Below are 25,441 nucleotides of genomic sequence, written 5' to 3'. Positions count from 1 at the left end.
TTCCCTCACCGCTCTCCCACTCCCTCCCTCACCGCTCTCCCACTCCCTCCCTCACCGCTCTCCCACTCCCTCCCTCACTGCTCTCCCACTCCCTCCCTCACTGCTCTCCCACTCCCTCCCTCACCGCTCTCCCTCCCCCTCCCTCACCGCTCTCCCACTCCCTCCCTCACTGCTCTCCCACTCCCTCCCTCACCGCTCGCCCACTCCCTCCCTCACCGCTCTCCCACTCCCTCCCTCACTGCTCTCCCACTCCCTCCCTCACCGCTCGCCCACTCCCTCCCTCACCGCTCTCCCTCCCCCTCCCTCACCGCTCTCCCACTCCCTCCCTCACTGCTCTCCCACTCCCTCCCTCACCGCTCTCCCACTCCCTCCCTCACCGCTCTCCCTCCCCCTCCCTCACCGCTCTCCCTCCCCTCCCTCACCGCTCTCCCTCCCCCTCCCTCACCGCTCTCCCACTCCCTCCCTCACCGCTCTCCCTCCCCCTCCCTCACCGCTCTCCCTCCCCCTCCCTCACCGCTCTCCCTCCCCCTCCCTCACCGCTCTCCCTCCCCCTCCCTCACCGCTCTCCCACTCCCTCCCTCACTGCTCTCCCTCCCCCTCCCTCACTGCTCTCCCTCCCCCTCCCTCACCGCTCTCCCTCCCCCTCCCTCACCGCTCTCCCACTCCCTCCCTCACTGCTCTCCCTCCCCCTCCCTCACCGCTCTCCCACTCCCTCCCTTCCCCTCCCTCACCGCTCTCCCTCCCCCTCCCTCACCGCTCTCCCTCCCCCTCCCTCACCGCTCTCCCACTCCCTCCCTCACTGCTCGCCCGCTCCCTCCCTCACTGCTCTCCCACTCCCTCCCTCACTGCTCTCCCACTCCCTCCCTCACCGCTCTCCCTCCCCCTCCCTCACCGCTCTCCCTCCCCCTCCCTCACTGCTCGCCCGCTCCCTCCCTCACTGCTCTCCCACTCCCTCCCTCACTGCTCTCCCACTCCCTCCCTCACCGCTCTCCCTCCCCCTCCCTCACCGCTCTCCCACTCCCTCCCTCACTGCTCTCCCACTCCCTCCCTCACCGCTCTCCCTCCCCCCTCCCTCACTGCTCGCCCGCTCCCTCCCTCACCGCTCTCCCACTCCCTCCCTCACTGCTCTCCCACTCCCTCCCTCACTGCTCTCCCACTCCCTCCCTCACCGCTCGCCCGCTCCCTCCCTCACTGCTCTCCCACTCCCTCCCTCACTGCTCTCCCACTCCCTCCCTCACTGCTCTCCCACTCCCTCCCTCACCGCTCTCCCTCCCCCTCCCTCACTGCTCTCCCGCTCCCTCCCTCACCGCTCTCCCGCTCCCTCCCTCACCGCTCTCCCTCCCCCTCCCTCACTGCTCTCCCGCTCCCTCCCTCACTGCTCTCCCGCTCCCTCCCTCACCGCTCTCCCACTCCCTCCCTCACTGCTCTCCCACTCCCTCCCTCACTGCTCTCCCACTCCCTCCCTCACCGCTCTCCCTCCCCCTCCCTCACTGCTCTCCCACTCCCTCCCTCACTGCTCTCCCACTCCCTCCCTCACCGCTCTCCCACTCCCTCCCTCACCGCTCTCCCGCTCCCTCCCTCACCGCTCTCCCACTCCCTCCCTCACCGCTCTCCCACTCCCTCCCTCACTGCTCTCCCACTCCCTCCCTCACCGCTCGCCCACTCCCTCCCTCACCGCTCTCCCTCCCCCTCCCTCACCGCTCTCCCACTCCCTCCCTCACCGCTCTCCCACTCCCTCCCTCACCGCTCGCCCACTCCCTCCCTCACCGCTCTCCCTCCCCCTCCCTCACCGCTCTCCCTCCCCCTCCCTCACTGCTCTCCCACTCCCTCCCTCACCGCTCTCCCACTCCCTCCCTCACCGCTCGCCCACTCCCTCCCTCCACCGCTCTCCCGCTCCCTCCCTCACCGCTCGCCCACTCCCACCCTCACCGCTCTCCCACTCCCTCCCTCACCGCTCTCCCACTCCCTCCCTCACCGCTCTCCCACTCCCTCCCTCACCGCTCTCCCGCTCCCTCCCTCACCGCTCTCCCTCCCCCTCCCTCACCGCTCTCCCGCTCCCTCCCTCACCGCTCTCCCGCTCCCTCCCTCACTGCTCTCCCACTCCCTCCCTCACTGCTCTCCCACTCCCTCCCTCACTGCTCTCCCTCCCCCTCCCTCACCGCTCTCCCACTCCCTCCCTCACCGCTCTCCCACTCCCTCCCTCACCGCTCTCCCACTCCCTCCCTCACCGCTCTCCCGCTCCCTCCCTCACCGCTCTCCCTCCCCCTCCCTCACCGCTCTCCCGCTCCCTCCCTCACCGCTCTCCCGCTCCCTCCCTCACTGCTCTCCCACTCCCTCCCTCACCGCTCTCCCACTCCCTCCCTCACTGCTCTCCCACTCCCTCCATCACTGCTCTCCCTCCCCCTCCCTCACCGCTCTCCCACTCCCTCCCTCACTGCTCTCCCACTCCCTCCCTCACTGCTCTCCCTCCCCCTCCCTCACTGCTCTCCCTCCCCCTCCCTCACTGCTCTCCCTCCCCCTCCCTCACTGCTCTCCCACTCCCTCCCTCACTGCTCTCCCACTCCCTCCCTCACCGCTCTCCCTCCCCCTCCCTCACTGCTCTCCCGCTCCCTCCCTCACCGCTCTCCCGCTCCCTCCCTCACCGCTCTCCCTCCCCCTCCCTCACTGCTCTCCCGCTCCCTCCCTCACTGCTCTCCCGCTCCCTCCCTCACCGCTCTCCCTCCCCCTCCCTCACTGCTCTCCCACTCCCTCCCTCACCGCTCTCCCACTCCCTCCCTCACCGCTCTCCCACTCCCTCCCTCACCGCTCTCCCACTCCCTCCCTCACCGCTCTCCCACTCCCTCCCTCACCGCTCTCCCACTCCCTCCCTCACCGCTCTCCCGCTCCCTCCCTCACCGCTCTCCCACTCCCTCCCTCACTGCTCTCCCACTCCCTCCCTCACCGCTCGCCCACTCCCTCCCTCACCGCTCTCCCTCCCCCTCCCTCACCGCTCTCCCACTCCCTCCCTCACCGCTCTCCCACTCCCTCCCTCACCGCTCGCCCACTCCCTCCCTCACCGCTCTCCCTCCCCCTCCCTCACCGCTCTCCCTCCCCCTCCCTCACTGCTCTCCCACTCCCTCCCTCACCGCTCTCCCACTCCCTCCCTCACCGCTCGCCCACTCCCTCCCTCACCGCTCTCCCGCTCCCTCCCTCACCGCTCTCCCACTCCCTCCCTCACAGCTCGCCCACTCCCTCCCTCACCGCTCTCCCACTCCCTCCCTCACTGCTCTCCCACTCCCTCCTCACCGCTCTCCCACTCCCTCCCTCACCGCTCGCCCACTCCCTCCCTCACCGCTCTCCCACTCCCTCCCTCACCGCTCTCCCTCCCCCTCCCTCACCGCTCTCCCACTCCCTCCCTCACTGCTCTCCCACTCCCTCCCTCACCGCTCTCCCTCCCCCTCCCTCACCGCTCTCCCTCCCCCTCCCTCACCGCTCTCCCACTCCCTCCCTCACTGCTCTCCCCTCCCCCTCCCTCACCGCTCTCCCTCCCCCTCCCTCACCGCTCTCCCTCCCCCTCCCTCACCGCTCTCCCACTCCCTCCCTCACTGCTCTCCCTCCCCCTCCCTCACTGCTCTCCCTCCCCCTCCCTCACCGCTCTCCCTCCCCCTCCCTCACCGCTCTCCCACTCCCTCCCTCACCGCTCTCCCACTCCCTCCCTCACTGCTCTCCCACTCCCTCCCTCACCGCTCTCCCACTCCCTCCCTCACCGCTCTCCCACTCCCTCCCTCACTGCTCTCCCACTCCCTCCCTCACCGCTCTCCCAATCCCCTCCCTCACCGCTCTCCCTCCCCCTCCCTCACCGCTCGCCCGCTCCCTCCCTCACTGCTCTCCCACTCCCTCCATCACTGCTCTCCCACTCCCTCCCTCACTGCTCTCCCACTCCCTCCCTCACCGCTCTCCCTCCCCCTCCCTCACTGCTCGCCCCGCTCCCTCCCTCACTGCTCTCCCGCTCCCTCCCTCACTGCTCTCCCACTCCCTCCCTCACTGCTCTCCCACTCCCTCCCTCACCGCTCGCCCGCTCCCTCCCTCACTGCTCTCCCACTCCCTCCATCACTGCTCTCCCACTCCCTCCCTCACTGCTCTCCCACTCCCTCCCTCACCGCTCTCCCTCCCCCTCCCTCACTGCTCTCCCACTCCCTCCCTCATTACTCTCCCGCTCCCTCCCTCACTGCTCTCCCGCTCCCTCCCTCACCGCTCTCCCTCCCCCTCCCTCACTGCTCTCCCGCTCCCTCCCTCACTGCTCTCCCGCTCCCTCCCTCACCGCTCTCCCTCCCCCTCCCTCACTGCTCTCCCACTCCCTCCCTCACCGCTCTCCCACTCCCTCCCTCACCGCTCTCCCACTCCCTCCCTCACCGCTCTCCCACTCCCTCCCTCACCGCTCTCCCACTCCCTCCCTCACCGCTCTCCCGCTCCCTCCCTCACCGCTCTCCCACTCCCTCCCTCACTGCTCTCCCACTCCCTCCCTCACCGCTCGCCCACTCCCTCCCTCACCGCTCTCCCTCCCCCTCCCTCACCGCTCTCCCACTCCCTCCCTCACCGCTCTCCCACTCCCTCCCTCACCGCTCGCCCACTCCCTCCCTCACCGCTCTCCCTCCCCCTCCCTCTCACCGCTCTCCCTCCCCCTCCCTCACTGCTCTCCCACTCCCTCCCTCACCGCTCTCCCTCCCCCTCCCTCACTGCTCTCCCACTCCCTCCCTCACCGCTCTCCCTCCCCCTCCCTCACTGCTCGCCCACTCCCTCCCTCACCGCTCTCCCGCTCCCTCCCTCACCGCTCGCCCACTCCCACCCTCACCGCTCTCCCACTCCCTCCCTCACCGCTCTCCCACTCCCTCCCTCACCGCTCTCCCACTCCCTCCCTCACCGCTCTCCCCGCTCCCTCCCTCACCGCTCTCCCTCCCCCTCCCTCACCGCTCTCCCGCTCCCTCCCTCACCGCTCTCCCGCTCCCTCCCTCACTGCTCTCCCACTCCCTCCCTCACTGCTCTCCCACTCCCTCCATCACTGCTCTCCCTCCCCCTCCCTCACCGCTCTCCCTCCCCCTCCCTCACCGCTCTCCCACTCCCTCCCTCACTGCTCTCCCACTCCCTCCCTCACTGCTCTCCCGCTCCCTCCCTCACCGCTCTCCGCTCTCCACTCCCTCCCTCACTGCTCTCCCTCCCCCTCCCTCACCGCTCTCCCACTCCCTCCCTCACCGCTCTCCCGCTCCCTCCCTCACCGTTCTCCCACTCCCTCCCTCACTGCTCTCCCTCCCCCTCCCTCACCGCTCTCCCACTCCCTCCCTCACCGCTCTCCCGCTCCCTCCCTCACCGCTCTCCCACTCCCTCCCTCACTGCTCTCCCACTCCCTCCCTCACTGCTCTCCCGCTCCCTCCCTCACCGCTCTCCCACTCCCTCCCTCACTGCTCTCCCACTCCCTCCCTCACCGCTCTCCCGCTCCCTCCCTCACCGCTCTCCCACTCCCTCCCTCACTGCTCTCCCACTCCCTCCCTCACTGCTCTCCCACTCCCTCCCTCACCGCTCTCCCACTCCCTCCCTCACTGCTCTCCCTCCCCCTCCCTCACTGCTCTCCCACTCCCTCCCTCACTGCTCTCCCTCCCCCTCCCTCACCGCTCTCCCGCTCCCTCCCTCACCGCTCTCCCACTCCCTCCCTCACTGCTCTCCCTCCCCCTCCCTCACCGCTCTCCCACTCCCTCCCTCACCGCTCTCCCACTCCCTCCCTCACTGCTCTCCCTCCCCCTCCCTCACCGCTCTCCCGCTCCCTCCCTCACCGCTCTCCCTCCCCCTCCCTCACCGCTCTCCCACTCCCTCCCTCACTGCTCTCCCTCCCCCTCCCTCACCGCTCTCCCACTCCCTCCCTCACCGCTCTCCCACTCCCTCCCTCACCGCTCTCCCACTCCCTCCCTCACCGCTCTCCCGCTCCCTCCCTCACTGCTCTCCCTCCCCCTCCCTCACTGCTCTCCCACTCCCTCCCTCACTGCTCTCCCACTCCCTCCCTCACTGCTCTCCCGCTCCCTCCCTCACCGCTCTCCCGCTCCCTCCCTCACCGCTCTCCCACTCCCTCCCTCACCGCTCTCCCTCCCCCTCCCTCACCGCTCTCCCACTCCCTCCCTCACTGCTCTCCCGCTCCCTCCCTCACCGCTCTCCCACTCCCTCCCTCACCGCTCTCCCTCCCCCTCCCTCACCGCTCTCCCACTCCCTCCCTCACTGCTCTCCCGCTCCCTCCCTCACCGCTCTCCCTCCCCCTCCCTCACCGCTCTCCCACTCCCTCCCTCACTGCTCTCCCGCTCCCTCCCTCACCGCTCTCCCTCCCCCTCCCTCACCGCTCTCCCACTCCCTCCCTCACTGCTCTCCCGCTCCCTCCCTCACCGCTCTCCCACTCCCTCCCTCACTGCTCTCCCTCCCCCTCCCTCACTGCTCTCCCACTCCCTCCCTCACTGCTCTCCCACTCCCTCCCTCACTGCTCTCCCTCCCCCTCCCTCACTGCTCTCCCACTCCCTCCCTCACCGCTCTCCCACTCCCTCCCTCACCGCTCTCCCGCTCCCTCCCTCACCGCTCTCCCACTCCCTCCCTCACCGCTCTCCCGCTCCCTCCCTCACCGCTCGCCCACTCCCTCCCTCACTGCTCGCCCACTCCCTCCCTCACTGCTCCCTCCCTCACCGCTCTCCCACTCCCTCCCTCACTGCTCTCCCACTCCCTCCCTCACTGCTCTCCCACTCCCTCCCTCACCGCTCTCCCACTCCCTCCCTCACCGCTCTCCCACTCCCTCCCTCACTGCTCTCCCACTCCCTCCCTCACTGCTCTCCCACTCCCTCCCTCACCGCTCTCCCACTCCCTCCCTCACCGCTCTCCCGCTCCCTCCCTCACTGCTCTCCCACTCCCTCCCTCACCGCTCTCCCTCCCCCTCCCTCACCGCTCTCCCACTCCCTCCCTCACTGCTCTCCCTCCCCCTCCCTCACCGCTCTCCCACTCCCTCCCTCACTGCTCTCCCGCTCCCTCCCTCACCGCTCTCCCACTCCCTCCCTCACCGCTCTCCCACTCCCTCCCTCACTGCTCTCCCCGCTCCCTCCCTCACTGCTCTCCCGCTCCCTCCCTCACTGCTCTCCCACTCCCTCCCTCACTGCTCTCCCACTCCCTCCCTCACCGCTCTCCCACTCCCTCCCTCACTGCTCGCCCTCCCCCTCCCTCACCGCTCTCCCACTCCCTCCCTCACCGCTCTCCCTCCCCCACCCTCACTGCTCTCCCTCCCCCTCCCTCACCGCTCTCCCGCTCCCTCCCTCACCGCTCTCCCTCCCCCTCCCTCACCGCTCTCCCACTCCCTCCCTCACTGCTCTCCCTCCCCCTCCCTCACTGCTCTCCCACTCCCTCCCTCACTGCTCTCCCACTCCCTCCCTCACCGCTCTCCCACTGCCTCCCTCACCGCTCTCCCACTCCCTCCCTCACCGCTCTCCCTCCCCCTCCCTCACCGCTCTCCCACTCCCTCCCTCACTGCTCTCCCTCCCCCTCCCTCACTGCTCTCCCACTCCCTCCCTCACTGCTCTCCCACTCCCTCCCTCACCGCTCTCCCTCCCCCTCCCTCACCGCTCTCCCTCCCCCTCCCTCACCGCTCTCCCACTCCCTCCCTCACCGCTCTCCCACTCCCTCCCTCACCGCTCTCCCACTCCCTCCCTCACTGCTCTCCCTCCCCCTCCCTCACCGCTCTCCCACTCCCTCCCTCACTGCTCTCCCACTCCCTCCCTCACCGCTCTCCCACTCCCTCCCTCACCGCTCTCCCGCTCCCTCCCTCACCGCTCTCCCACTCCCTCCCTCACTGCTCTCCCTCCCCCTCCCTCACCGCTCTCCCACTCCCTCTCTCACTGCTCTCCCACTCCCTCCCTCACTGCTCTCCCGCTCCCTCCCTCACCGCTCTCCCGCTCCCTCCCTCACCGCTCTCCCACTCCCTCCCTCACTGCTCTCCCACTCCCTCCCTCACTGCTCTCCCTCCCCCTCCCTCACCGCTCTCCCTCCCCCTCCCTCACTGCTCTCCCACTCCCTCCCTCACCGCTCTCCCACTCCCTCCCTCACCGCTCTCCCGCTCCCTCCCTCACCGCTCTCCCACTCCCTCCCTCACCGCTCTCCCACTCCCTCCCTCACTGCTCTCCCTCCCCCTCCCTCACCGCTCTCCCACTCCCTCCCTCACCGCTCTCCCCGCTCCCTCCCTCACTGCTCTCCCACTCCCTCCCTCACTGCTCTCCCACTCCCTCCCTCACCGCTCTCCCACTCCCTCCCTCACTGCTCTCCCACTCCCTCCCTCACTGCTCTCCCACTCCCTCCCTCACCGCTCTCCCACTCCCTCCCTCACTGCTCTCCCACTCCCTCCCTCACTGCTCTCCCACTCCCTCCCTCACCGCTCTCCCTCCCCCTCCCTCACCGCTCTCCCACTCCCTCCCTCACTGCTCTCCCTCCCCCTCCCTCACCGCTCTCCCGCTCCCTCCCTCACCGCTCTCCCTCCCCCTCCCTCACCGCTCTCCCTCCCCCTCCCTCACCGCTCTCCCTCCCCCTCCCTCACCGCTCTCCCTCCACCTCCCTCACCGCTCTCCCTCCACCTCCCTCACCGCTCTCCCGCTCCCTCCCTCACTGCTCTCCCACTCCCTCCCTCACCGCTCTCGCACTCCCTCCCTCACTGCTCTCCCACTCCCTCCCTCACCGCTCTCCCGCTCCCTCCCTCACCGCTCTCCCACTCCCTCCCTCACCGCTCTCCCTCCCCCTCCCTCACCGCTCTCCCTCCCCCTCCCTCACCGCTCTCCCTCCCCCTCCCTCACCGCTCTCCCTCCACCTCCCTCACCGCTCTCCCTCCCCCTCCCTCACTGCTCTCCCACTCCCTCCCTCACCGCTCTCCCTCCCCCTCCCTCACTGCTCTCCCACTCCCTCCCTCACTGCTCTCCCTCCACCTCCCTCACCGCTCTCCCTCCCCCTCCCTCACTGCTCTCCCACTCCCTCCCTCACCGCTCTCCCTCCCCCTCCCTCACTGCTCTCCCACTCCCTCCCTCACCGCTCTCCCACTCCCTCCCTCACTGCTCTCCCTCCACCTCCCTCACCGCTCTCCCTCCCCCTCCCTCACCGCTCTCCCACTCCCTCCCTCACCGCTCTCCCTCCCCCTCCCTCACTGCTCTCCCACTCCCTCCCTCACTGCTCTCCCTCCACCTCCCTCACCGCTCTCCCTCCCCCCTCCCTCACTGCTCTCCCACTCCCTCCCTCACCGCTCTCCCTCCCCCTCCCTCACTGCTCTCCCACTCCCTCCCTCACTGCTCTCCCTCCCCCTCCCTCACCGCTCTCCCTCCCCCTCCCTCACTGCTCTCCCACTCCCTCCCTCACCGCTCTCCCTCCCCCTCCCTCACCGCTCTCCCGCTCCCTCCCTCACCGCTCTCCTGCTCCCTCCCTCACCGCTCTCCCTCCCCCTCCCTCACTGCTCTCCCACTCCCTCCCTCACCGCTCTCCTGCTCCCTCCCTCACTGCTCTCCCTCCCCCTCCCTCACCGCTCTCCCTCCCCCTCCCTCACCGCTCTCCCTCCCCCTCCCTCACCGCTCTCCCACTCCCTCCCTCACCGCTCTCCCGCTCCCTCCCTCACTGCTCTCCCACTCCCTCCCCCACTGCTCTCCCTCCCCCTCCCTCACCGCTCTCCCACTCCCTCCCTCACCGCTCTCCCGCTCCCTCCCTCACTGCTCTCCCACTCCCTCCCCCACTGCTCTCCCTCCCCCTCCCTCACTGCTCTCCCTCCCCCTCCCTCACTGCTCTCCCACTCCCTCCCTCACTGCTCTCCCACTCCCTCCCTCACCGCTCTCCCTCCCCCTCCCTCACTGCTCTCCCACTCCCTCCCTCACCGCTCTCCCACTCCCTCCCTCACTGCTCTCCCACTCCCTCCCTCACCGCTCTCCCCTCCCCCTCCCTCACTGCTCTCCCACTCCCTCCCTCACCGCTCTCCCACTCCCTCCCTCACCGCTCTCCCTCCCCCTCCCTCACTGCTCTCCCACTCCCTCCCTCACCGCTCTCCCACTCCCTCCCTCACTGCTCTCCCACTCCCTCCCTCACCGCTCTCCCTCCCCCTCCCTCACTGCTCTCCCACTCCCTCCCTCACCGCTCTCCCACTCCCCCCCTCACCGCTCTCCCACTCCCTCCCTCACTGCTCTCCCGCTCCCTCCCTCACTGCTCTCCCTCCCCCTCCCTCACCGCTCTCCCTCCCCCTCCCTCACCGCTCTCCCTCCCCCTCCCTCACCGCTCTCCCACTCCCTCCCTCACTGCTCTCCCACTCCCTCCCTCACTGCTCTCCCTCCCCCTCCCTCACTGCTCTCCCTCCCCCTCCCTCACCGCTCTCCCACTCCCTCCCTCACCGCTCTCCCACTCCCTCCCTCACTGCTCTCCCGCTCCCTCCCTCACTGCTCTCCCTCCCCCTCCCTCACCGCTCTCCCTCCCCCTCCCTCACCGCTCTCCCTCCCCCTCCCTCACCGCTCTCCCACTCCCTCCCTCACCGCTCTCCCTCCCCCTCCCTCTCCTCCCTCGCCGCTCCCTCCCTCGCCGCTCTCCCTCCCCCTCCCTCACCGCTCTCCCTCCCCCTCCCTCACCGCTCTCCCACTCCCTCCCTCACCGCTCTCCCACTCCCTCCCTCACCGCTCTCCCTCCCCCTCCCTCACTGCTCTCCCGCTCCCTCCCTCACCGCTCTCCCACTCCCTCCCTCACTGCTCTCCCTCCCCCTCCCTCACCGCTCTCCCACTCCCTCCTCACCGCTCTCCCACTCCCTCCCTCACCGCTCTCCCACTCCCTCCCTCACTGCTCTCCCACTCCCTCCCTCACTGCTCTCCCTCCCCCTCCCTCACCGCTCTCCCACTCCCTCCCTCACTGCTCTCCCTCCCCCTCCCTCACCGCTCTCCCACTCCCTCCCTCACTGCTCTCCCTCCCCCTCCCTCACCGCTCTCCCACTCCCTCCCTCACCGCTCTCCCGCTCCCTCCCTCACTGCTCTCCCTCCCCCTCCCTCACTGCTCTCCCTCCCCCTCCCTCACCGCTCTCCCACTCCCTCCCTCACCGCTCTCCCACTCCCTCCCTCACCGCTCTCCCACTCCCTCCCTCACCGCTCCCCCTCCCCCTCCCTCACCGCTCTCCCACTCCCTCCCTCACCGCTCTCCCACTCCCTCCCTCACCGCTCTCTCTCCCCCTCCCTCACTGCTCTCCCGCTCCCTCCCTCACTGCTCTCCCACTCCCTCCCTCACTGCTCTCCCGCTCCCTCCCTCACTGCTCTCCCACTCCCTCCCTCACCGCTCTCCCTCCCCCTCCCTCACTGCTCTCCCACTCCCTCCCTCACTGCTCTCCCTCCCCCTCCCTCACCGCTCTCCCTCCCCCTCCCTCACCGCTCTCCCACTCCCTCCCTCACTGCTCTCCCACTCCCTCCCTCACTGCTCTCCCGCTCCCTCCCTCACTGCTCTCCCGCTCCCTCCCTCACTGCTCTCCCTCCCCCTCCCTCACTGCTCTCCCACTCCCTCCCTCACCGCTCTCCCTCCCCCTCCCTCACTGCTCTCCAACTCCCTCCCTCACCGCTCTCCCTCCCCCTCCCTCACTGCTCTCCCTCCCCCTCCCTCACTGCTCTCCCTCCCCCTCCCTCACCGCTCTCCCACTCCCTCCCTCACTGCTCTCCCTCCCCCTCCCTCACTGCTCTCCCTCCCCCTCCCTCACCGCTCTCCCACTCCCTCCCTCACTGCTCTCCCTCCCCCTCCCTCACTGCTCTCCCACTCCCTCCCTCACTGCTCTCCCACTCCCTCCCTCACTGCTCTCCCACTCCCTCCGTCACTGCTCTCCCACTCCCTCCCTCACTGCTCTCCCACTCCCTCCCTCACTGCTCTCCCACTCCCTCCCTCACTGCTCTCCCTCCCCCTCCCTCACCGCTCTCCCACTCCCTCCCTCACTGCTCTCCCTCCCCCTCCCTCACCGCTCTCCCGCTCCCTCCCTCACTGCTCTCCCTCCCCCTCCCTCACTGCTCTCCCACTCCCTCCCTCACTGCTCTCCCACTCCCTCCCTCACTGCTCTCCCACTCCCTCCCTCACTGCTCTCCCTCCCCCTCCCTCACTGCTCTCCCACTCCCTCCCTCACTGCTCTCCCTCCCCCTCCCTCACTGCTCTCCCACTCCCTCCCTCACTGCTCTCCCACTCCCTCCCTCACTGCTCTCCCACTCCCTCCCTCACTGCTCTCCCACTCCCTCCCTCACTGCTCTCCCACTCCCTCCCTCACCGCTCTCCCACTCCCTCCCTCACTGCTCTCCCACTCCCTCCCTCACCGCTCTCCCACTCCCTCCCTCACTGCTCTCCCTCCCCCTCCCTCACCGCTCTCCCGCTCCCTCCCTCACCGCTCGCCCACTCCCTCCCTCACCGCTCTCCCACTCCCTCCCTCACTGCTCTCCCACTCCCTCCCTCACCGCTCTCCCACTCCCTCCCTCACTGCTCTCCCACTCCCTCCCTCACTGCTCTCCCTCCCCCTCCCTCACTGCTCTCCCACTCCCTCCCTCACTGCTCTCCCACTCCCTCCCTCACTGCTCTCCCACTCCCTCCCTCACTGCTCTCCCTCCCCCTCCGTCACTGCTCTCCCACTCCCTCCCTCACCGCTCTCCCGCTCCCTCCCTCACCGCTCTCCCGCTCCCTCCCTCACCGCTCTCCCGCTCCCTCCCTCACTGCTCTCCCACTCCCTCCGTCACTGCTCTCCCTCCCCCTCCCTCACTGCTCTCCCACTCCCTCCCTCACTGCTCTCCCACTCCCTCCCTCACCGCTCTCCCACTCCCTCCCTCACCGCTCTCCCACTCCCTCCCTCACTGCTCTCCCACTCCCTCCCTCACCGCTCTCCCACTCCCTCCCTCACTGCTCTCCCACTCCCTCCCTCACCGCTCTCCCACTCCCTCCCTCACCGCTCTCCACTCCCTCCCTCACTGCTCTCCCACTCCCTCCCTCACCGCTCTCCCACTCCCTCCCTCACTGCTCTCCCTCCCCCTCCCTCACTGCTCTCCCACTCCCTCCCTCACCGCTCTCCCGCTCCCTCCCTCACCGCTCTCCCGCTCCCTCCGTCACTGCTCTCCCTCCCCCTCCCTCACCGCTCTCCCTCCCCCTCCCTCACTGCTCTCCCACTCCCTCCCTCACCGCTCTCCCGCTCCCTCCCTCACTGCTCTCCCGCTCCCTCCCTCACCGCTCTCCCACTCCCTCCCTCACTGCTCTCCCACTCCCTCCCTCACCGCTCTCCCTCTCCCTCCGTCACTGCTCTCCCACTCCCTCCCTCACTGCTCTCCCTCCCCCTCCCTCACCGCTCTCCCTCCCCCTCCCTCACCGCTCTCCCTCCCCCTCCCTCACCGCTCTCCCTCCCCCTCCCTCACCGCTCTCCCACTCCCTCCCTCACTGCTCTCCCACTCCCTCCCTCACCGCTCTCCCTCCCCCTCCCTCACCGCTCTCCCTCCCCCTCCCTCACTGCTCTCCCGCTCCCTCCCTCACCGCTCTCCCTCCCCCTCCCTCACTGCTCTCCCTCCCCCTCCCTCACTGCTCTCCCACTCCCTCCCTCACTGCTCTCCCACTCCCTCCCTCACTGCTCTCCCTCCCCCTCCCTCACCGCTCTCCCTCCCCCTCCCTCACCGCTCTCCCTCCCCCTCCCTCACTGCTCTCCCGCTCCCTCCCTCACCGCTCTCCCTCCCCCTCCCTCACCGCTCTCCCTCCCCCTCCCTCACTGCTCTCCCTCCCCCTCCCTCACTGCTCTCCCACTCCCTCCCTCACTGCTCTCCCTCCCCCTCCCTCACCGCTCTCCCGCTCCCTCCCTCACCGCTCTCCCGCTCCCTCCGTCACTGCTCTCCCACTCCCTCCCTCACCGCTCTCCCTCCCCCTCCCTCACTGCTCTCCCACTCCCTCCGTCACTGCTCTCCCTCCCCCTCCCTCACTGCTCTCCCTCCCCCTCCCTCACCGCTCTCCCTCCCCCTCCCTCACCGCTCTCCCGCTCCCTCCCTCACCGCTCTCCCCCTCCCCCTCCCTCACTGCTCTCCCACTCCCTCCCTCACTGCTCTCCCACTCCCTCCCTCACTGCTCTCCCTCCCCCTCCCTCACTGCTCTCCCTCCCCCTCCCTCACTGCTCTCCCTCCCCCTCCCTCACTGCTCTCCCACTCCCTCCCTCACTGCTCTCCCTCCCCCTCCGTCACTGCTCTCCCACTCCCTCCCTCACTGCTCTCCCACTCCCTCCCTCACTGCTCTCCCACTCCCTCCCTCACCGCTCTCCCACTCCCTCCCTCACTGCTCTCCCACTCCCTCCCTCACTGCTCTCCCGCTCCCTCCCTCACCGCTCTCCCGCTCCCTCCCTCACTCATCTCCCACTCCCTCCCTCACCGCTCTCCCACTCCCTCCCTCACTGCTCTCCCGCTCCCTCCCTCACCGCTCACCCACTCCCTCCCTCACCGCTCTCCCGCTCCCTCCCTCACTCATCTCCCACTCCCTCCCTCACCGCTCTCCCACTCCCTCCCTCACTGCTCTCCCGCTCCCTCCCTCACTGCTCTCCCACTCCCTCCCTCACTGCTCTCCCTCCCCCTCCCTCACCGCTCTCCCACTCCCTCCCTCACCGCTCTCCCGCTCCCTCCCTCACTCATCTCCCACTCCCTCCCTCACCGCTCTCCCACTCCCTCCCTCACCGCTCTCCCACTCCCTCCCTCACCGCTCTCCCGCTCCCTCCCTCACTGCTCTCCCTCCCCCTCCCTCACCGCTCTCCCGCTCCCTCCCTCACCGCTCTCCCGCTCCCTCCCTCACCGCTCTCCCGCTCCCTCCCTCACCGCTCTCCCGCTCCCTCCCTCACCGCTCTCCCCCTCCCTCCCTCACCGCTCTCCCGCTCCCTCCCTCACCGCTCTCCCGCTCCCTCCCTCACCGCTCTCCCGCTCCCTCCCTCACTGCTCTCCCGCTCCCTCCCTCACTGCTCTCCCTCTCCCTCCCTCACCGCTCTCCCACTCCCTCCCTCACCGCTCTCCCACTCCCTCCCTCACTGCTCTCCCACTCCCTCCCTCACCGCTCTCCCACTCCCTCCCTCACTGCTCTCCCTCCCCCTCCCTCACTGCTCTCCCGCTCCCTCCCTCACTGCTCTCCCTCCCCCTCCCTCACCGCTCTCCCACTCCCTCCCTCACCGCTCTCCCACTCCCTCCCTCACTGCTCTCCCGCTCCCTCCCTCACTGCTCTCCCACTCCCTCCCTCACTGCTCTCCCGCTCCCTCCCTCACCGCTCTCCCACTCCCTCCCTCACTGCTCTCCCGCTCCCTCCCTCACTGCTCTCCCACTCCCTCCCTCACTGCTCTCCCGCTCCCTCCCTCACTGCTCTCCCACTCCCTCCCTCACCGCTCTCCCGCTCCCTCCCTCACTGCTCTCCCACTCCCTCCCTCACTGCTCTCCCACTCCCTCCGTCACTGCTCTCCCTCCCCCTCCCTCACTGCTCTCCCTCCCCCTCCCTCACCGCTCTCCCTCCCCCTCCCTCACTGCTCTCCCACTCCCTCCCTCACTGCTCTCCCACTCCCTCCCTCACTGCTCTCCCTCCCCCTCCCTCACTGCTCTCCCTCCCCCTCCCTCACTGCTCTCCCTCCCCCTCCCTCACTGCTCTCCCACTCCCTCCCTCACTGCTCTCCCTCCCCCTCCGTCACTGCTCTCCCACTCCCTCCCTCACTGCTCTCCCACTCCCTCCCTCACTGCTCTCCCACTCCCTCCCTCACCGCTCTCCCACTCCCTCCCTCACTGCTCTCCCACTCCCTCCCTCACTGCTCTCCCTCCCCCTCCCTCACCGCTCTCCCACTCCCTCCCTCACTGCTCTCCCACTCCCTCCCTCACTGCTCTCCCACTCCCTCCCTCACTGCTCTCCCTCCCCCTCCCTCACCGCTCTCCCACTCCCTCCCTCACTGCTCTCCCGCTCCCTCCCTCACCGCTCTCCCGCTCCCTCCCTCACTCATCTCCCACTCCCTCCCTCACCGCTCTCCCACTCCCTCCCTCACTGCTCTCCCGCTCCCTCCCTCACCGCTCACCCACTCCCTCCCTCACCGCTCTCCCGCTCCCTCCCTCACTCATCTCCCACTCCCTCCCTCACCGCTCTCCCGCTCCCTCCCTCACTCATCTCCCGCTCCCTCCCTCACTGCTCTCCCGCTCCCTCCCTCACCGCTCTCCCACTCCCTCCCTCACTGCTCTCCCACTCCCTCCCTCACTGCTCTCCCTCCCCCTCCCTCACCGCTCTCCCACTCCCTCCCTCACCGCTCTCCCGCTCCCTCCCTCACTCATCTCCCACTCCCTCCCTCACCGCTCTCCCACTCCCTCCCTCACCGCTCTCCCACTCCCTCCCTCACCGCTCTCCCGCTCCCTCCCTCACTGCTCTCCCTCCCCCTCCCTCACCGCTCTCCCGCTCCCTCCCTCACCGCTCTCCCGCTCCCTCCCTCACCGCTCTCCCGCTCCCTCCCTCACCGCTCTCCCGCTCCCTCCCTCACCGCTCTCCCCCTCCCTCCCTCACCGCTCTCCCGCTCCCTCCCTCACCGCTCTCCCGCTCCCTCCCTCACCGCTCTCCCGCTCCCTCCCTCACTGCTCTCCCGCTCCCTCCCTCACTGCTCTCCCACTCCCTCCCTCACCGCTCTCCCACTCCCTCCCTCACCGCTCTCCCACTCCCTCCCTCACTGCTCTCCCACTCCCTCCCTCACCGCTCTCCCACTCCCTCCCTCACTGCTCTCCCACTCCCTCCCTCACCGCTCTCCCACTCCCTCCCTCACTGCTCTCCCTCCCCCTCCCTCACTGCTCTCCCGCTCCCTCCCTCACTGCTCTCCCTCCCCCTCCCTCACCGCTCTCCCACTCCCTCCCTCACCGCTCTCCCACTCCCTCCCTCACTGCTCTCCCGCTCCCTCCCTCACTGCTCTCCCACTCCCTCCCTCACTGCTCTCCCGCTCCCTCCCTCACCGCTCTCCCACTCCCTCCCTCACTGCTCTCCCTCCCCCTCCCTCACCGCTCTCCCACTCCCTCCCTCACCGCTCTCCCACTCCCTCCCTCACTGCTCTCCCTCCCCCTCCCTCACCGCTCTCCCGCTCCCTCCCTCACCGCTCTCCCGCTCCCTCCCTCACCGCTCTCCCGCTCCCTCCCTCACTGCTCTCCCGCTCCCTCCCTCACTCATCTCCCACTCAGACCTCCGGTTTAAAGACTGATCTGCATGTTTAACGTGGACCCCATGAGCTCAGGGCGGGCGTCCTTGCCGCCTACAATTTAAAATTGCACTCAGTCAAATGGGGGTGTGATTGGAGTGTGTAATTCCCCCGCTCCATTTTAACTGCCCCCCTGGTCTGGTTTGTGCCAGGTGGGGGAGAGGGGGTGGGGTGGAGTTAAAATCAGAGCCATGTTGTGGGTATGGAGTCACTGAACTTCTTCAAAAGAGAGCCCGACAAGTTCACATTGAGTTCCAGAAGTTGAGTCGAAGCCATGCTGATGGGTGATGGGTTAGCAGAGTTTGACCTGACTACCTTAGGGTCTGAGAGAGGAATCACTGAGAGCTTTTCCCAAACTGACTTCAAGTGTTTCTCCGTTTTTCTTTGCCTTTCCCAGGGGATTGTGTGGTTAAGGAGTGGGGAGCGTTGTGCCTGACTGCACAATATCTGGATGGGTTGTATCGATGCACCTGGTGCTCACTCTCCAACATTCACTTTGTGCATTCAGTGCTCACGGGTCCATTGAATCTGCAGATTGAAGCAATATTTCATCCTTTGGGGGGCCCAATACCTTTCACCTGTTTACTTGAGGACTATAAAAATGTTATTGTGTAGGAATTGAAAATAATAAATAAAACATTTTAAAGGAATGAGTATTGTTAAATTGTAGTTAATCTGAGTTTTAATTGTGTTGCGTTGTCAGCCAACAGGGAGCTCTCTTCATTGAAAAACCTTTCGGCTGCGATTTTAACCCTACGCAGCCATTGGAACCTGTGAGTGGGCCATTAAAATCACCCCGGTTACCCACCCATTGGAAAGCCGCCAGGTACTTACCATTCTGAATTTTAACCTGCTGTCCTGAGCAGGCAGCAAGGACACCCGGCCAAAGCCGGTGGGGTCCTTTACATATGACCTCACCAGGACCCAACTGCAATTTTAACAGGTGGGCCGCACATGGAGCACAGGCTCCCCACAAGGAACTTGGGCCTCCCCGCCGCAGACTCACCGCCCCTCCCCCTCTCCCCCTCGAGTGTGAGACACCTGCGAGATGGCCCCCAAAGCCTAGTGTTGCTGGGCAGCCTCCGAGCCCCACGATCGTCCACTGCTTCCCATCTGGAACGGGCGAGCAGGCTTTAGTTTGAGGCCTGTGCCTCATTTCTTGAACTAGGGTCGCCAACCCTCCAGGATTGTCCTGTAATCTCCAGGAATTAAAGATTGATTTCCCGGACACTGCTGCGAGCAACACGGGAGAAAATTCATAGGGGCATTAAAAGAAACCGTATGAGATGCAAAAATATTGGAGATGGGAAGAAAAGGCTGTTTGACTGGGCGGGGTGGGTGGAGGTGGGAGGTGATTTGATGAAACCTCCAGGAATACATCCAACCAGAGTTGGCAACCCTATCTGGAGTAAGTCGGTGAGTTTCCAACTCACCTCACTATCAACCCGCCCAAAAGCTACCCGGAGTTAAAATTAGGGTCTAAATGTCTGTTTGGTGATTCACATTTCAGACGTCCCAAAGCTATGCAATCTGGACAATGGGGGCTGCCATCACTACTGTCGAGTCCAGCGAGATCGTGTAAGATGTTCCTGTGTGGGAGGCTACGAACTCGGAGCAGATGATAAAATGTGTATTCCTCGAGGTAGAAATGTAATATTTTATTTGCAAACCTTTCCTAAACTTTGTATACTTACACCATTCCTCGTCAGTTATAGAGTGGGGGAGGGGGGTGCGGGGGGGAGGGTAAATGGATTGCATATGTCCCACCACCACCAATTATAGAGCGACATTGTGAGGAGGACTAATTTACACAAAATTGTTTGAATGAGCTTGTGTTCTTCACAGTGATCTGCCTTACCCCTTACCTCACAACCCGCTTATCAACTCACTAAACCAACCCTTTTTGTTTCTCTCTTCCTCTGTTCTCACTAGGTTACTCCCAACCTACGTCTATCCCTGACATTGAGAGGGTACAATGGGAGAGTCCTGGCATAGCCAGGACAAGTCCCCGGTTTGTCATCCTCTACAGATTCCTGATAGGAGCATGTTGTTGTGCTCTTGCAAAGTTGGGCAAAATGTTAAGTCTGTCGTTGCTCTCTCTGAGTTTGGCATCTAAGATGTACGCAAATCATTACATAAAAGGACACTACAAGGTAGTTCAAATTAAATTGATTCAACTACCAACATTGCTAAACTATATTGTAAACTGGGAACTCTCTACTGCCGAGGACTGATCCAATGGGTATATCACTGATCCAATGGGTATATCACTGATCCAATGGGTATATCACTGATCCAATAAAGAGTGGCCACTAAAGAGTGACAAATCCCCAGATGGTTTCCATCCCAGGGTTTTAAAGGAAGTAGGTGAGCACATTGCAGAAGCCCTAACTATAACTTTCCAAAGTTCTCTCGATTCAGGAACCGTTCCTTTAGATTGGAAAATTGCACACGTCACTCCGCTATTTAAGAAAGGAGAGAGAGGGAATTATAGACCAGTTAGTCTAACATCTGTGGTCGGGAAATTACTGGAGTCTATAATTAAGGATAGGGCGACTGAACACCTTGAAAATTTTCAGCTGATCGAAGAGAGTCAACATGGATTTGTAAAGGGGAGGTCATGATGAACCTGATTGAATTTTTTGAAGAGGTGACTGAAGTAGTGGACAGGGGAATGTCTATGGATGCTGTTTATATGGACTTCCAGAAGGCATTCAATAAAGTCCCTCATAAGAGACTGTTATCTAAGGTTGAAGCTCATGGAATTGAGGGCAAATTATTGACCTGGTTAGGAAATTGGTTGAGCAACAGGAGACAGAGAGTAGGGATAATGGGCAGGTACTCAAATTGACAGGATGTGACTTGTGGTGTCCCACAGGGATCTGTGTTGGGGCCTCAACTATTCACTGTATTTATTAACGACTTAGATGACGGGATAGAGAGCCACATATCCAAGTCTGCCGATGACACAGAGATAGGCAGCATTGTAAGCAGTGTAGGTGGAAGCACAAAATTACAGAGAGATATTAATAGATTAAGTGAATGGGCAAAACTGTAGCAAATGGATTTCAGTTTAGGCAAGTGTGAGGTCATTCACTTTGGACCTAAAAAGGATAGATCAGAGTACTTTCTAAATGGTGAATAGCTCGAAACAGTGGAGATCCAAAGAGACTGAGGGATCCATGTACATAGATCATTAAAATGTCATGGATAGGTACAGAAAATAATCAAAAAGTCTAATTGAATACTGGCCTTTATTTCTAGAGGACTAGAATACAAGGGGGTAGAAGTTATGCTGCAGCTGTACAAAGCCCTGGTTAGACCACACCTGGAGTACTGTGTTCAGTTCTGGGCACCGCACCTTAGGAAGGATATATTGGCATTGGAGGGAGAGCAGTGTAAATTTACTAGAACAATACCTGGACTCCAAGGGTTAAATTACGAGGCGAGATTACACAAACTAGGGTTGTTTTCCCTGGAATTTAGAAGATTAACAGGTGATTTAATCTAAGTTTTCAAGATATTAAGGGGAACTTATAAGGTAGATAGAGAGAAACTATTTCTGCTGGTTGGGGACATATCCTAAAGATTAGAGCCGGGACTTTCAGGAGTGAAGTTAGGAAACACTTCTACACTCAAAGGGTGGGAGAAGTTTTGAACTCTCTTCCGCAAACGGCAGTTGATGCTAGCTCAATTGTTAATTTTGAATCTGGCATTGATAGATTTATTTTAACGAGAGGTATTAAGGGATATGGGGCTAAGGTGGGTATATGGAGTTAGGACACAGATCAGCCATGATCTCACTGAATGGTGGAACAAGCTCGAGGGGCTAAATGGCCTCCTCCTGTTCCTATGTTTCTATCCCTGATCCAATGGGTATTTCCCTCCCAATGGTTATATCCCTGATCCAATGGGTATATCCCTGATCCAATGGGAATTTCCCTCCCAATGGTTATATCCCTGATCCAATGGGTATATCCCTGATCGATTGGGAATTTCCCTGATCCAATGGGTAAATCACTGATCCAATGGGTATATCCCTGATCCAATGGGAATTTCACTGATCCAATGGGTATATCCCTGATCCAATGGGTATATCCCTGATCCAATGGGAATTTCCTTGATCCAATGGGTAAATCACTGATCCAATGGGTATACCACTGATCCAACGGGTATATCCCTGATCCAATGGGAATTTCACTGATCCAATGGGTATATCACTGATCCAAGTTTGCTGGTGATACAAAACTAGGTGGGAAAGTAAGCTGTGAGGAGGACGCACAGAGTCTGCAAAGGGATAGCGACAGGTTAAGTGAGTGGGCGAGAAGGTGGCAGATGGAGTATAATGTGGGGAAATGTGAAATTATCCACTTTGGTAGGAAGAATAGAAAAGCAGAATATTTTTTAAATGTTGAGAAACTATTAAATGTTAATGTTCAGAGGGATTTGAGTGTCCTCGTACAAGAAATGCAAAAAGTTAACATGCAGGTACAGCAAGCAATTAGGAAGGCAAATGGTGTGTTGGCCTTTATTGCAAGGGGGTTGGAGTACAAGAGTAAGGAAGTCTTACTACAATTGTACAGGGCTTTGGTGAGAACACATCTGGAGTACTGTGTACAGTTTTGGTCTCCTTACCTAAGGAAGGATATATTTGCCTTAGAGGCGGTGCAATGAAAGTTCACTAGATTGATTCCTGGGATGAGAGGGTTGTCCTATGAAAAGAGATTGAGTAGAATGGGCCTATACTCTCTGGAGTTTAGAAGAATGAGAGGTGATCTCAATGAAACATATAAGATTCTGAGAGGGCTTGACAGGGTAAATGCAGAGAGGCTGTTTCCCCTGGCTGGAGAGTCTAGAACTATGGGACATAGTCACAGGAGAAAGGGTCAGCTATTTAGATGAGGAGAAATTTCTCCACTCAGAGGGTTGTGAATCTTTGGAATTCACTACCGCAGAGGACTGTGGATGCTCAGTCGTTGAGTATATTCAAGACTAAGATCTATAGATTTTTGGACTCTAAGGGAATCAAGGAGAATGGGGATCGGGCGGGAAAGTGGAGTTGAGGTCGAAGATCAGTCATGATCTTATTGAATGGTGGAGAAGGCTCGAGGGGCCGTATAGCCTACTCCTGCTCCTATTTCTTATGTTCTTATGTTCTTATATCACTCTCCAAATGGGAATAACACTGATCTGATGGGTATATCACTGAATCAATGGGTATATCCGTGATCCAATGGGTATATCATTGATCCAAGATGTATATCACTGATCCAATGGGTATATCACTGATCCAATGGGTACATCACTGATCCAATGGGTATATCTTTGATCCAATGTCTATATCACTGATCCAATGGGTATATCACAGATCCAGTGATTTTATCACTGATCCAATGGGTATATCACTGATCCAATGGGTTATATCACAGATCCAATGGATTATATCACTGATCCAATGGGTATATCATTGATCCAATGGGTATATCATTGATAAAATGGGCATATCGCTGATCCAATGGGTATATCATTGATAAAATGGGTACATCACTGATCCAATGGGTATATCATTGATCCAATGGGTATATCATTGATAAAATGGGTATATCGCTGATCCAATGGGTATATCATTGATAAAATGGGCATATCACTGATCCAGTGGGTTATATCCAAGATCCAATGGGTGTATCATTAATTAAAAGTGTGCATCACTGATCCAATGTGTATATTCCTGATCCAATGGGTTATATCACTGATCCAATGGGTATATCACTGATCAAATGGGTATACCACTATTCCAATGGGTATATCACTGTTCCAATGGGTATATCCCTGATCCAAAGGGTTATATCCCTGATTCAATGGGTATATCACTGATCCAAAGGGTATATCACTGATCCAATGGGAATATCCCTGATCCAATGTGTATATCATTGATTAAATGGATAGATCACTGATGCAATGGGTATAACATTAATTAATTTTGTATATCACTGATCCAATGGGTTATATCCCTGATCCAAATGGATTACTCCTGATCCAGAGTATATCACTGATCCATTGGGTATATAATTGAAACAATGAGAAAAGGACTGAACGCTTGAGTATATCACTGATCCTGTAGGTATATTACTGATCCAATGGGGATATCACTGATCCAATGGGTATATCACTGATCCAATGGGTATATCACTGATCCAATGGGCATATCACGTATCAAATGGGTTATATCCCTAATCCAATGGATGTATCAGCGATCCAATGGGTATATCCCTGATCCAATGGATACATCAAGATCCAATGGGTATATCTTTGATCCAATCTTTACATCGCTGGTCCAATGGGTACATCGCTGATCCAATGGTACATCACTGATCCAATGGGTATATCACTGATCCAATGGTTTCATGGCTGCTCCAATGGGTATATCCCTGATCCAATGAATACATCAAGATCCAATGAGTATATCTTTGATCCAATCTGGACATCACTGATCCAATGGGTATATCACTGATCCAATGGGTATGTCACTGATCCAATGGGTTATATCCCTGATCCAATGGATGTATCAGCGATCCAATGGGTATATCCCTGATCCAATGGATACATCAAGATCCAATGGGTATATCTTTGATCCAATGGGTACATCACTGATCCAATGGTACATCACTGATCCAATGGGTATATCACTGATCCAATGGTTTCATGGCTGCTCCAATGGGTATATCCCTGATCCAATGGATACATCAAGATCCAATGGGTATATCTTTGATCCAATCTGGACATCACTGATCCAATGGGAATATCCCTGATCCAATGGGTACATCATTGATTAAATTGGTATATCACTGATCCAATGGGTATATCACTGATCCAATGGGTTATATATCTGATCTAATGGACATATCCCTGATCCAATGGGTGTATCAACGATCCAATGGATTATGTCCCTGATCCAATGGGTATATTACTGATCCAATGGGAATATTCCTGATCCAATGTGTATATCATTGATTAAATGGGAATAGCACTTATCCAATGGGTATATCACTTATCCAATGGGTATATCACTATTCCAATGGGTTATATATCTGATCAAATGGACATATCACTGATCCAATAGGTTATATCCCTGATCCAATCGGTGTATCATTAATTAAAAGTGTGCATCACTGATCCAATGTGTATATTCCTGATCCAGTGGGTTATATCACTGATCCAATGGGTATATCACTGATCAAATGGGTATATCACTGATCCAATGGTTACATCATCGATCCAATGGGTATATCACTGATCCAATGGGTATATCACTGATCCAATGAGTATATCACTGATCCAACGTGTATATCATTGATTAAATGGCTATATCAGTGATCTAATGGCTATATCATTGAATAAAAGGGTGTATCACTGATCCAATGGGTATATCCCTGATCCAATGGGTTATATCACTGATCCAATGGGTATATCATTGATTAAATGGGTATATCACTGATCCATTGGGTATTTTTTTTATTCGTTCATGATATGTGGGCAGCGCTGGCAAGGCTGGCATTTATTGCACATCCCTAATTGCCTTTGAGAAGGTGGTGGTGAGCCGCCTTCTTGAACTGCTGCAGTCTATGTGGTGAAGGTTCTCCCACGGTGCTGTTAGGGAGTTCCAGGATTTTGACCCAGCGATGTCGGGATGGTGTGTGACTTGGAGGGGAATGTGCAGGTGGTATTGTCCCATGTGCCTGCTGCCCTTGTCCTTCTAGGTGGTAGAGGTCCTGTGGATGGCACACACTGCAGCTATGGTGCACCGTTGGTGAAGGGAGCGAATGTTTAGAGTGGTGGATGGTTACCAATCAAGTGCTTTGTCCTGGATGGTTGTCAAGTTTCTTGAGAGTTGCACTCATCCAGGCAAGTGGAGAGTATTCCCTAACACTCCTGACTTGTGCCTTGTAGATGGTGGAAAGGCTTTGGGGAGTCAGGTGTCACTCGCCGCAAAATACCCAGCCTCTGACCTGCTCTTGCAGCCACAGTATGCTTGATTGGCACCCCATCCACCACCCTAAACATTCACTCCCTTTCACCACCATAGCACCGTGGCTGCAGTGTGTACCATCCACAGGATGCACTGCAGCAACTCGCCAAGGCTTCTTCAACAGCACCTCCCAAACCCACGACCTCTACCACCTAGAAGGACAAGGGCAGCAGGCACATGGGAACAACACCACCTGC

The 25,441-nt window shown here is 61.2% G+C and overlaps 1 protein-coding gene across 1 annotated transcript in view; it reads left to right on the top strand.

Annotated features, from left to right (window-relative positions):
- The window catches only part of LOC137327063 (coagulation factor X-like), a 161,780-nt gene that overhangs the window by 76,938 nt on the left and 59,401 nt on the right, over nt 1-25,441 (top strand). Inside the window, exon 5 of the mRNA XM_067992471.1 lies at nt 18,729-18,860. Coding sequence (XP_067848572.1) covers nt 18,729-18,860 — 132 coding nt within the window. The remainder of the gene's footprint in view (nt 1-18,728; nt 18,861-25,441) is intronic.

The sequence above is a fragment of the Heptranchias perlo genome, chromosome 11, assembly GCF_035084215.1.
Source record: "Heptranchias perlo isolate sHepPer1 chromosome 11, sHepPer1.hap1, whole genome shotgun sequence".
Classification (NCBI taxonomy): Eukaryota; Metazoa; Chordata; class Chondrichthyes; order Hexanchiformes; family Hexanchidae; genus Heptranchias; species Heptranchias perlo.
Note: the sequence above shows the minus strand (reverse complement) of the source record. Positions and strands in the feature narration are given on the sequence as shown.